The sequence below is a fragment of the Salvelinus alpinus genome, chromosome 6 (genome assembly GCF_045679555.1).
Source record: "Salvelinus alpinus chromosome 6, SLU_Salpinus.1, whole genome shotgun sequence".
Classification (NCBI taxonomy): Eukaryota; Metazoa; Chordata; class Actinopteri; order Salmoniformes; family Salmonidae; genus Salvelinus; species Salvelinus alpinus.
In genome coordinates, this window is record NC_092091.1 from 62,466,622 (window position 1) to 62,479,647 (window position 13,026).

At 43.5% G+C, this 13,026-nt stretch overlaps 1 protein-coding gene across 1 annotated transcript; it reads right to left on the reverse strand.

The window, feature by feature from the left end:
• Positions 1-1,131: 1,131 nt before the first annotated feature.
• On the reverse strand, positions 1,132-6,527 carry LOC139577683 (uncharacterized). Its single transcript, XM_071404854.1, has 3 exons — positions 6,012-6,527; positions 5,531-5,667; positions 1,132-5,339 (listed from the first exon to the last, which is right to left on the reverse strand). Exons 1-3 carry the CDS (start codon positions 6,286-6,288, stop codon positions 4,194-4,196), a joined length of 1,560 nt encoding a protein of 519 aa, XP_071260955.1. The 5' UTR covers positions 6,289-6,527; the 3' UTR covers positions 1,132-4,193.
• Between the last annotated feature and the right edge of the window lie 6,499 nt (positions 6,528-13,026).

Below are 13,026 nucleotides of genomic sequence, written 5' to 3' on the forward strand. Positions count from 1 at the left end.
AGTCTACTGACTGTAAGAGGTACAGAGTGAGAGGATGTTGGATCAAGAAATATGATATGAGCACCCTGCTATGGAGAATCTTCTCATTGGGCAAGGAAAAAAAAGGTAAGGGTGTAGATCAGAAAACCAGTCAGTATCTGGTGTGACCACCATTTGCCTCATGCAGTTTATACATCTCCTTCGCATAGAGTTGATCAGACTGTTTATTGTGGCCTGTGGAAGGTTGTTCCACTCCTCTTCAAATACTGTGCGAAGTTGCTAGATATTGGCTGGAACTGGAACACGCTATCATACACATCAATCTAGAGCATCCCAAACTTGCTCAATGGGTGACGTGTCTGGTGCGTATGCAGGCCATGGAAGAACTGGGACATTTTCAGCTTCCAGGAATTGTGTACAGATCCTTGCGACATGGGGCAGTGCATTATCATGCTGAAACATGAGATGATGGTGGCTGACGAATGGCACGACAATGGAGCTTGTCTCAGGAGCTTGACTCAAGAGCTTGTCAAAGTATCTCTGTGCATTCAAATTGCCATCGATAAAATGCAATTGTGTTTGTAACTTATGACTGGCAATACCATAACCCCAACACCACCATGGTGCACTCTGTTCACAACGTTGACATCAGCAAACCGTTCGCCAACACGACGCCATACACGTGGTCTGCGGTTGTGAACCGTTTGGATGAACTGCCAAATTCTCTAAAAATGACATTGGAGACAGCTTATGGTAGAGAAATTAACATTTAATTCACTGGCAACAGCACTGGAGGACATTCCTGCAGTCAGCATGCCAATTGCACGCTCCCTCAACTTGAGACATCTGTGACATTGTGTTGTGCGACAACCACACATTTTAGTGGCCTTTTGTCCCAGCACAAGGTGCACCTGTGTAAACATCCCTGCTCAATAACAGGGATGTAAAGAAATGTGTGCACAACATTTTAGAGAAATAAGCTTTTTGTGCATATGTTACATTTCTGGGGTCTTTTATTTCAGCTCATGAAACCAACACTTTACATGTTGTGTTAATATTTTTGTTCAATATGTATTGGTTATAACTGTCATGCTTATGCAGAATAGCATGAGATCAGATGTGATGTACACTAAAGAGTCTCAATGAGAAAAGTATTTGAATTAAGTCCCATTTTGTGTTTATTAAACATAAACAAGTTTTAAACAAACCATATGAAAACCACACACACATATGTCTTTACTACAAATCTGCATGATAAACTGCATAAATGTTATCAATAAAAGGTGTCCTGGGGGAAAAAAACAAGTAGTTGAATGGAAGTAATAAAAAAGTCATTTGTGATCATTATAGCCTACACAGTACAAACACAATATGTAACAGACTTTTTAGGCGTACAGTGCATATAGAAAGTCTACACCACCTTTAACTTTTTTTCACATTTTGCTGCCTCAAAATTAAATATGAAAAGGGATTAAATTACATTTTCCTGCAGATCTACACAACCATCTCCAAATTTTCAAGTAAAAGAAAGTTATAGAACATTATAGAACAAGTCTCCACCCGCATCAGTTAATACTTAGTGGAAGCACATTTTGGCTGCCATTACAGCTGTGAATAATTTGGAATAAGATTCTACCGACTTCGCACAACACTATATCCATTGTTGTCAAAATTGGGAATCATTGGACAGCCATATTCAAACCTTGTCTCCGATTTTTTTAAAGCTGATTTAAGTCACTACTGAGACTAGATCACTCAGGAACTCTCAACACCTCTGTGTAATTGTCCCACAGAAAAATAAAACCCTATCCCAGGGTTTTCAGAAGACTGAGGTGAGTTTCTTTGCTCGTTTCATATTTATTTTGATCATAAATTCCCTAGTCCCTGCCGGTGACATAACCATAACATGATGCTGCCATCACAATACTTGAAAATACAAAGAGATCAACAACATTGCACTTACATTACATTTTTGGCCTGAATATAAAAAAAAAGGGTTGTCTCAAATCCAATACAACAGAATGAAGCCCTCTCTATTTAAGTATAGTGGTGGCAGCATCATGTTATGGGTATGCTTGTCATCGGTAGGGACTGAGGAGTTTGTCAGGATCAGTGGTGTAAAGTACTTAAGTAAAAATACTTTAAAGTACTACTTAAGTAGTTTTTTGGGGGTATCTGTACTTTACTATTTATATTTGACAACTTTTACTACATTCGTAAAGAAAATAATGTACTTTTTACTCCATACATTTTCCCTAACACCCAAAAGTACTTGTTACATTTTGACAGGAAAATGGTCCAATTCACACACTTATCAAGAGAACATCCCTGGTCATCCCTACTGCCTCTGATCTGGCACACTCACTAAACACAAATGCTTTGTTTGTAGTAAGCCCCTGGCTCCCTGTAAATAAATAAAAAACAAGAATGTGTGAATTAGAAATTAACACTTTTACTCAAGTAGTATTTTACTGGGTGACTCAATTTTACTTGTCGTTTTCTATTAAAGTATCTTTACTTTTATTCAAGTATGACTTGTACTTTTTCCACCACTGGTCAGGATCAAAACAAATATCAAAGGAGCTACAGTGCCTTTGGAAAGTATTCAGACTCCTTGACTTTACACATTGTTACGTCACAGCCTTATTCTAAAATGGATTATATAAAAAAGAAAATCCTCAATACTCCATAATGATGAAGCGAAAACCTTTTTTTAAATTTTGCAAATGTATTACATTTTTAAAAAGAAAATACCTTATTTACATAAGTATTCAGACCCTTTGCTATGAGACTCGAAATTGAGCTCAGGTGCATCCTGTTTCCATTGATCATCCTTGAGATGTTTCTACAACCTGATTGAAGTCGACCTGTGGTAAATTCAATTGATTGGGCATGATTTGGAAAGGCACACGCCTGTCTATATAAGGTCCCACAGTTGACAGTGCATGGCAGAGCAAAAACCAAGCCATGAGGTCGAAGGAATTGGCCGTAGAGCTCCGAGACAGGATTGTGTCGAGGCACAGATCTGGGGAAGGGTACCAAAAAAATGTCTGCAGCATTGAAGGTCCCCAAGAACACAGTGGCCTCCATCATTCTTAAATGGAAGAAGTTTGGAACCACCAAGACTCTTCCTAGAGCTGGCCGCCCGGCCAAACTGAACAATCGGGGGGGGAGGTCCTTCATCAGGGAGGTGACCAAGATCCTGATGGTCACTCTGACAGAGTTCCTCTGTGGAGATGGGATAACCTTCCAGAAGGACAACCATCTCTGCAGAACTCCACCAATCAGGCCTTTTATGGTAGAGTGGCCAAAAGGAAGCTACTCCTTAGTAAAAGGCACATGACAGCCCACTTGGAGTTTCCAAAAAGCATCTAATGGACTCTCACACCATGAGAAACAAGATTTTCTGGTCTGATGAAACCAAGATTGTCTTTGTCCTGAATGCCAAGCCTCACATCTGGAGGAAACCTTGCACCATTTTTCAGCAGCAGGAACTGGGAGACTAGTCAGGATCGGGGGAAAGATGAAAAGAGCAAAGTACAGAGATGATGAAAACCTGCTCCAGAGCGCTCAGGACATCAGATGCGGGCGAAGGTTCACCTTCCAAAAGTACAACGACCCTAAGCACACAGCCAAGACAACGCAGGAGTTGCTTCTGGACAAGTCTCTGAATGTCATTGAGTGGTCCAGCCAGAGCCCGGACGTGAACCTGATCGAACATCTCTGGAGACCTGAACATAGCTGTGCAGCGACGCTCCCCATCCAACCTGACAGAGCTTGAGCGGATCTGCAGAGAAGAATCTGAGAAACTCTCCAAATACAGGTGTGCCAAGTTTGTGGAGTCATACCCAAGAAGACTTGAGGCTGTAATTTCTGCCAAAGGTGTTCAAAAAAGTACTGAGTAAAAAGGTCTGAATACTTATGTAAATTTGATATTTCAGTTTCTTTTTAATACAAATACAAACATTTATAAACCTGTTTTTGCTTTGTCATTATGGGGTATTGTGTGTAGATTGATGGAAAACAACAATTTAATCAATTGTAGAATAAGGCTGTAACGTAACAAAATGTGGAGAAAGTCAAGGGGCCTGAATACCTTCCAAATGCACTGTAGTCACTGTATATACACTATGCCTTATATATCACACAATATCTGGATATAATATTCTACCCAGGAATATCCAAATGCATCTGTGGATATTTTCTGATGACAACTAAAATGATTCTTTGTCTTTTGATATAAAAGTGTTTGTTAGAGTGGAGTGTTTTTTCTGCTGGTGTAACCTGAGGTAGCTCTTCTCTGAGAACCTCTTTCCACAGTGCGCACAGGCGAAGGGCCTCTCTCCCGTGTGGACTCTCTGGTGCCTCTTCAGGTCACCAGCCTGGGCGAAGCGCATGTGGCACTGGGTACAGCTGAAGGGTTTCTCCCCTGTGTGGACCCTCTGGTGCCTCTTCAGGGTGCATGCCTGGGCGAAGCGCATGTGACACTGGGTACAACTGAAGGGTTTCACCCCTGTGTGGACCCTCTGGTGGATGTCCACCTTCTGGGGGCAGCTGAAGCCTTTGTTACAGAACATGCAAAGGAACCGTTTCTCTTTACCATTGCCTGATATGGCTCCCTCTCCACGCGCCTTGGCCATTTGTTCCCTGTGTGAATCGGAGGGCCCCATCGACATGGATAATGGATCGTGTGTAAACGTGTGTAAAGGGGAGTGGGTCATGACATTTAGATTTGTCTCTAAGCTTTCCCTGTAGTCTAAGAAGTCAATGGTGTTGCCTTGTGAGTGTCCTTCTCCTAAGTGAGTTTCGTATGCATTCCATGTCAGAGGAGCGTCGCCCTCCACTTTCACAGTCACCTCATCTACGACCAGGCTCTCCCCTTTCTTATCTAGGCACCCTTCAGAGTATCCACTACTACTGTACTGGTTCCAGTCCACTTTCATTGGATTAGTCTGTGCATCTAATACCACAGGCATGTCACCAGGTATCATCTCTGTAGTGTATGAACAGGATGGATCATTGACAGTCTGTAAAGTGTCAACTGAGTCCCGATGGGACAGAACAGTCCTCGGGCTTGTGTTGCCATAAAGTAAATACTCTGAGCTTGGAGCAGGAGGACAGCCCAGTCGGTTCAGCCCCGTTAAGGTCTTGGTGTCTGTCTCTGACTTGAGGATGGCATTCAGCGTTCCACTGACCATGATGCTGCGTCGGGTCCTTGATTGATCTTGGGCGGTGGTGGGGTTCTCCGTGGCAACAGGGGGCGCTCCAGCCGCTCCAGTCTGGATGTCTCTACTGTGCCGTGTGTCCACCTCTCCTTCAGACTCTTCCTGCTTGACCCCAGGACCTGCAGCCTCTGCAGACTGACAAAAGAAGAGAGGAGGATATTACCGGTACATGGGTTGAATTGGATAGTCTCACAAGCTCCCTTATGGCAGATAAATAAGGATGTACATGTAAGCAAGTGAATAACTGAGAGGAGCCTTTCTGAAATAAACTGTCCACATTTGATTTACAGTAACTGTACTTTTTTATGTAACACTATTATACTAACCTCTATAACATGATGGGTTGCGTTTCCTATTCCCTCATCAACAGTGATTGGTTGGTCATCTCTCCATGTATTTTGTCCCGCTGGCTTCACAAAGTTTCTGTGGCCTCCAGTGTGATGTCCTTCACCTGAGAGAGTGACTGGGGGAAAAGAGGTGGTTAGGTATATTGTATACTATTGACACTGTCTAGAATTGGCAAGGATGTAAGGTAACACTTCTCAACCTCTTAATATACTATTTATAGATCTTTGTATTGTGTTCCATGCATCACATTGTTTTCATTTAGTAAATAACCGGAAATGCAGTAAATCAATAATCTGGTTAGAATATGATATTGTGTCTATGTGCAAGATAGCCAATTAATCAGGTGAATTATATCCAAAAACTGACCAAGACCCAACACATATGAAGAGGGGAACGGGGCGACAGGCACTGAGCTCTATATAAAATGAGACACCCCGCGCAACCTCCGCCAAAATGTACCTTTTGCCTTTCCTCTGTATCGGTCGAGGATCTTGACACTGGGACTGGCGAGGACGCGCTCTCGCATTGTCCTGTCTGCTCTGTCCCGTGTCACCTTAATTTCCAGTTGCTGTAGTTTCCTCCGCAATGCCTTGTTTTCTTTCTGGCTTTGAGTTATTTCCAAACGAAACACTGCATAATCGTCATCTACGAGTTTACAGATCTCTGCCACGGCTGCATTCGCTAGCACCTCCATGATGGATGCCATTTGAGTGTGAAAAGCCATACAGTTAGCCATTTTTAGCTAACGTTAGCAGCTAGCTAGCGTTAACGTTACCTAGTTCACATCTACCTAATTCACATCCAAGTCCTGTCTCCAATGAAATTTAAAGAATACCTGGAGTAAGTGTGATGCTGTGCGGTTAAATTAATCTTATTTTGAGTTCTAACAACAATTAAAAAAGCTAACATGGAAATTGCTCTTGGTGACTGTACACTTTCGTTTACTACGGTTTCTTCGCTTATGGTGTTATGGCGGTCCACGAACAACCGTTAGAGGTGCATGCCGCCACCTACTGTACTGGAGTGTGTAGTCATCACAGTTTACAAACTATAATAATACATAAACAAACATTAAGAAAAAACGAAACCTTCCTACCTTATCCTGTACTACTAAGAAAATAAAAAAGAGCCATACATGATCTTTGAGTCTTGGTCCACCCACCTTTAGACGGTGTATAAATGTCAGCCCTTGGACTCGCTGCCACACATATATCATAATGCCTCTAATCTTACATTTGGCCAGTGGAGGCTGGTGTGGGGAGCTATAGGAGGATGGGCTCATTGTAATGGCTGGAATGTAATGAATTGAGGGTATCAAACATATGGAAACCACATGTTTGACTCCGTTCCATTTATTCCACTCCAGCAATTACAATGAGCCTGATCTCCAATAGCTCCTCCCATCAGCCTCTACTGCATTCGGATTCACCTCTACCCAGTGGAGTGGGAATATCAATTATATATAGTTTTAAAGCTCTTTTGACTACCTGGTCTACTATTACATTCCTGCCCATTCCCGTATGTTCCAAGATGGCGTGGCAGTGCGGACGTGTTTGTTGTTGTCCCGTGTAAATTTGATGTTCTTTTCGTCTTTTTTGTATTTATTTCAATATATATCAATCACTTTTTTCATTTTTAAATTAAATATACCTTCAGCCAACCTGCATCACGCAATGTGATACGGATCCGCTATTTTTAGACCTTATAGCTAGAACCTCCATCAGAAGCTAGCCAACAGAAGCTAACCAGCTAATTAGCTACTAGCTATTTAGTCATTGTTAGCCACTGCTAGCGGCCTTTAGCTTTAGCTCAGACACCAGCCGCTTTTAGCCTGGATAATACCTGTCAGTCTTCACAGCGCAATATCAACCATGAGCATATCGGACTGCTTTTCTCCACTACATCATCAGATTCCTGCCGTAAGCTCTGGACCATTACACCGGATCATCGCAGCTAGCTAGCTGCTACCGAGTGACCCAACCCTGAAGCTAGCCTTGAGCCAGGCCCATCTCCCGGACTGCTCAGTGGACCCTATGATCACTCGGCTACACAGCTGATGCCTCCCGGACTATTCACTAACACGACTAGAAGCCACTATATCAACGGATTCCTGCCGTAAGCTCTGGACCTTTGCACCGGATCATCGCAGCTAGCTAGCTGCTACCGAGTGGCTATAGTGGCTAACGCCCTTGTCCCGAAGCTAGCACCAGTTAGCCTCGAGCCAAGCGCATCTCTAGCAAACGAAATTACTCCAGCTACAATACCTCTTTTACCAGTTGGCCTGGACCCTATGTCGACACGGAGCCCCACCAATCCATCACGTCTGGTCTGCTGACGTAATTCTGTCCGATGTGCCCTCAACCGGCCATAGCCGGACATCGGTGAAGACGCTTCTGCTAGCCCCGGCCTGCTAACTTTATGAATGCCGTGTCTCCCGCTCGCCTAGCGTAGTAACGACTACCTAACGACTTCCCTGTTTCATCTATTGCTGTTCATTGGACCCTATGATCACTTGGCTACATAGATAGCCTGCAAAGTTCTGTCATACTTTCCAGGTCTATGCCCAAACAGTTCGATCTTCTAATTTAAAAATGAATCTCTCCAGAAATAAGTCTCTTACTGTTGCCGCCTGTTATAGACCCCCCTCAGCTCCCAGCTGTGCCCTGGACACCATATGTGAATTGATTGCCCCCCATCTATCTTCAGAGTTCGTTCTGTTAGGTGACCTAAACTGGGATATGCTTAACACCCCGGCCGTCCTACATTCTAAGCTAGATGCCCTCAATCTCACACAAATTATTAAGGAACCCACCAGGTACAACCCTAAATCTGTAAACATGGGCACCCTCATAGATATTATCCTGACCAACTTTCCCTCCAAATACACCTCCGCTGTTTTCAATCAGGATCTCAGCGATCACTGCCTCATTGCCTGCATCCGTTATGGGTCCGCGGTCAAACGACCACCCCTCATCACTGTCAAACGCTCCCTAAAACACTTCTGCAAGCAGGCCTTTCTAATCGACCTAGCCCGGGTATCCTGGAAGGATATTGACCTCATCCCGTCAGTAGAGGATGCCTGGTAGTTCTTTAAAAGTAATTCCCTCACCATCTTAAATAAGCATGCCCCTTTCAAAAAATTTAGAACTAAATGTAGAACTATAGCCCTTGGTTCACTCCAGACCTGACTGCCCTCGACCAGCACAAAAACATCCTGTGGCATACTGCACTAGTATTAAAAAGTCCCCGTGATATGCAACTTTTCAGGGAAGTCAGGAACCAATACACACAGTCAGTTAGGAAAGCAAAGGCTAGCTTTTTCAAACAGAAATTTGCATCCTGTAGCTCTAACTCCAAAAGGTTTTGGGACACTGTAAAGTCCATGGAGAATAAGAGCACCTCCTCCCAGCTACCCACTGCACTGAGGATAGGAAACACTGTCACCACCGATAAATCCACGACAATCGAGAATTTCAATAAGCATTTCTCTACGGCTGGCCATGCTTTCCTCCTGGCTACCCCTACCCCAGCCAACAGCTCTGCACCCCCCGCAGCTACTTGCCCAAGCCTCCCCTCCCTTCTCCGTCACCCAAATCCAGATAGCAGATGTTCTGAAAGAGCTGCAAAACCTGGACTAGTACAAATCAGCTGGGCTAGACAATCTGGACCCTCTCTTTCTAAAATTATCCGCCAAAATTGTTGTAACCCCTATTACTAGTCGGTTTAACCTCTCTTACATATCGTCCGAGATTCCTAAAGATTGGAAAGCTGCCACGGTCATGCCCCTCTTCAAAGGGGGTAACACTCTGGATCCAAACTGTTACAGACCTATATCCATTCTGCCCTTTCTTTCTAAAGTCTTCAAAAGCCAAGTTAACAAACAGATCACTGACCATTTCAAATCCCACCGTACCTTCTCCACTGTGCAATCCGGTTTCCGAGCTGGTCACGGGTGCACCTTAGCCACGCTCAAGGTACTAAATAATTTCATAACCGCCATCGATAAAAGTACTGTGCAGCCGTCTTCATCGACCTGGCCAAGGCTTTTGACTCTGTCAATCACCGTATTCTTATCAGCAGACTCAACAGCCTTGGTTTCTCAAATGACTGCCTCGCTTGGTTCACCAACTACTTCTCAGATAGAGTTCAGTCTTTCAAATCAGAGGGCCTGTTGTCCGGACCTCTGGCAGTCTATGGGGGTACCACAGGGTTCAATTCTCGGGTTGACTCTTTTCTCTGTATATATCAACGATGTCGCTCTTGCTGCCGGTGATTCCTTGATCCACCTCTACGCAGACGACACCATTCTGTATACATCTGTTCCTTCTTTGGACACTGAAACCTCCAAACGAGCTTCAAATGCCATACAACACTCCTTTTGTGGCCTCCAACTGCTCTTAAATGCTATTAAAGCTAAATGCATGCTCTTCAACTGATCGCTGCCCGCACCCACCCGCCCGACTAGCATCACTACTCTGGACGGTTCTGACTTAGAATATGTGGACAACTACAAATACCTAGGTGTCTGGCTAGACTGTAAACTCTCCTTCCAGACTCATATTAAGCATCTCCAATCCAAAATGAAATCTAGAATCGGCATCCTATTTCGCAACAAAGCCTCCTCCACTCACGCTGTCAAACATACCCTCGTAAAACTGACTATCCTACCGATCCTCGATGTCATTTACAAAATAGCGTCCAACACTCTACTCAGCAAACTGGATGCAGTCTATCACAGTGCCATCCGTTTTGTCACCAAAGCCCCATATACCACCCACCACTGCGACCTGTATGCTCTCGTTGGCTGGCCCTCGCTACATATATTTGTCGCCAAACCCACTGGCTCCAGGTCATCTATAAGTCTTTGCTAGGTAAGCTCCGCCTTATCTCAGCTCACTGGTCACCATAGCAACACCCACCCGTAGCACGCGCTCCAGCAGGTATATCTCACTGGTCATCCCCAATGCCAACACCTCCTTTGGCTGCCTTTCCTTCCAGTTCTCTGCTGCCAATGACTGGAACGAATTGCAAAAATCGCTGAAGCTGGAGACTTATGTCTCCCTCACTAATTTTAAGCATCAGCTATCTGAGCAGCTTCTGATCGCTGCACCTGTACACAGCCCATCTGTAAATAGCCCATCCAACTACCTACCTCATCCCCATATTGTTTTTGTAAACTTTTTTTTCTCTTTTTCACACCAGTATTTATACTTGCACATCATCATCTGCACATCTATCACGCCAGTGTTAATTTGCTAAATTGTAATTACTTCGCTGCTATGGATGATTTTTTGCCTTACCTCCTTACTCCATTTGCACACACTGTATATAGATTTTTCTATTGTGTTATTGACTGTACTTTTGTTTATCCCACATGTAACTCTGTGTTGTTTTTTTGTCGCACTGCTTTGCTTTATCTTGGCCAGGTCACCGTTGTAAATGAGAACTTGTTCTCAACTGGCCTACCTGGTTAAATAAAGGTTAAATAAATTTAAAAGTAGGCAGAGACCCAGCAAAATCACACTACTACACCCAGTCTCCTGATTTTCCATAGCAATATTAATGTCTCCAATAGTTGGTCACTCCTATTACATTTGCCAGATGATACAACTATTCAATAGAGACAGGGAATTCCGTTTACTTCTTCTTTGAGTTTGTATTGGCAGACTACACCAAAAGATGTATTGCCGCCATCTACTGGGTGAGGTGAAAACTGGGAGACTTTAAAGGGATAGTTCATGCTAAATCTATATATGGCTACAGCCATATTAGCATCGTCAGTTTTCATGAGTGGAAACAGCCGACCTGATGTTAGCAAAGCTGCTCTGCAAGCTGCAACGTCCTCCTGAGTGGCGCAGCGGCCTAAGCTGAGGCGCCACTACATCCTGGGGTTCGATACGTTACCGGGAGCCCCATCCGGTGACCCACAATTGGCCCAGTGCCGTCCAGGTTAGGAGATGGTTTGGCCGGGTGGGTTTTCCTTGGCTCATCGCACTCTAGCAACTCCTTGTGGCGGGCCAGGCACCTGCAAGCTGACTTCGGTCGTCAGTTGAACAATGTTTGCTCCGACACATTGGTACTGCTGACTTCCAGGTTAAATAGCATGGCTTGGCGGATCATGTTTCGAAGGATGCATTTCTCAACCTTCGCCTCTCCTGAGCCAGTTGGGGAGTTGCAGCAATGAGACCAGAAGAGTGGCAGCAGCTAATGGGATCCCAAATAAAATACAAATACAAATAAAAACTATTAATTGGATAACCAGTTGGAGAAAAAAACAAAAAAACATTCGGTGGTTCTCAGGGATTTACAACAAAATAAACGTACTCCTTCAGTCGGATTCAAATGTCTTCTCAGATCCCTACACAGACTCTGGAGACTGGGAGGGAGGAACATCTTCATTCAATATTCCCTGCAACGATTTGGCCGTGAAGTCCTAGAGCGCTTCCGTTTACTTCTTCTTCTTTGAAGTTTTATGGGATACCACAGCTAATGCAATATTGCCGCCACCAACTGGATGGGGGAAAAAATACAAAAAAGTACATTCCATTACGGATAAGGGAAAAACGTAATTAATCCACACACAATACTAATGAAAAAAACAAAACATTACAAAAATCATCCCACAACCCAGTATCATTCATCCTTTGTGCATTGTTTTCCGGGAACATTCTTCATTAGAGCAAAGGTCCCAAAGCACACACATCCCTGCAGCTAGCGACTGGAATGAGCTGCAAAAAACACTCAAACTGGACAGTTTTATCTCCATCTCTTCATTCAGACTCAATCATGGACACTCTTACTGACAGTTGTGGCTGCTTTGTGTGATGTATTGTTGTCTCTACCTTCTTGCCTTTGTGCTGTTGTCTGTGCCCAATAATGTTTGTACCATGTGCTGCTGCTATGTCGTTGTCATGTGGTATTGCTACCATGCTGTGTTGTCATGTGTTGCTGCCATGCTATGTTGTTGTCTTTAGGTCTCTCTTTGTGTAGTGTTGTGGTGTCTCTCTTGTCGTGATGTGTGTTTTGCCCTATATTTTATTTTTAATCCCAGCCCCCTTCCCCACAGGAGGCCTTTTGCCTGTTGGTAGGCCGTCATTGTCAGTGATGGAAAAAGTACCTAATTGTCATACTTGAGTAAAAGTAAAGATACCTTAATAGAAAATGACTCAAGTAAAAGTGAAGGTCACCCAGTAAAATACTACTGAGTAAAAGTCTAAAAGTATTTGGTTTAAAATATACCAATCAAAAGTAAATATAATTGCTAAAATATACTTAAGAATCAAAATTAAAAGTATAAACCATTTCAAATGTCTTATATTACTTAAACCAGACAGCACCATTTTCTTGTTTTTTAAATTTAAGAATAGCTATGGGCACACTCCAACATTCAGACATAATTTACAAACAAAACATATGTGTTTAGTGAGTCCGCCAGATCAGAGGCAGTAGAGATGACTAGGGATGTTCTGTTGAT

Bases quoted from the DNA above. Each gene is read 5' to 3' on its own strand.
- LOC139577683 (XM_071404854.1), bottom strand. From the start codon at position 6,288: ATGGCTAACTGTATGGCTTTTCACACTCAAATGGCATCCATCATGGAG. The intron at 5,668-6,011 runs GTACATTTTGGC...CTTTTCCCCCAG, and splicing joins ATACAGAGGAAAGGCAAAAG to TCACTCTCTCAGGTGAAGGA. The intron at 5,340-5,530 runs GTTAGTATAATA...TTCTTTTGTCAG, and splicing joins CAACCCATCATGTTATAGAG to TCTGCAGAGGCTGCAGGTCC.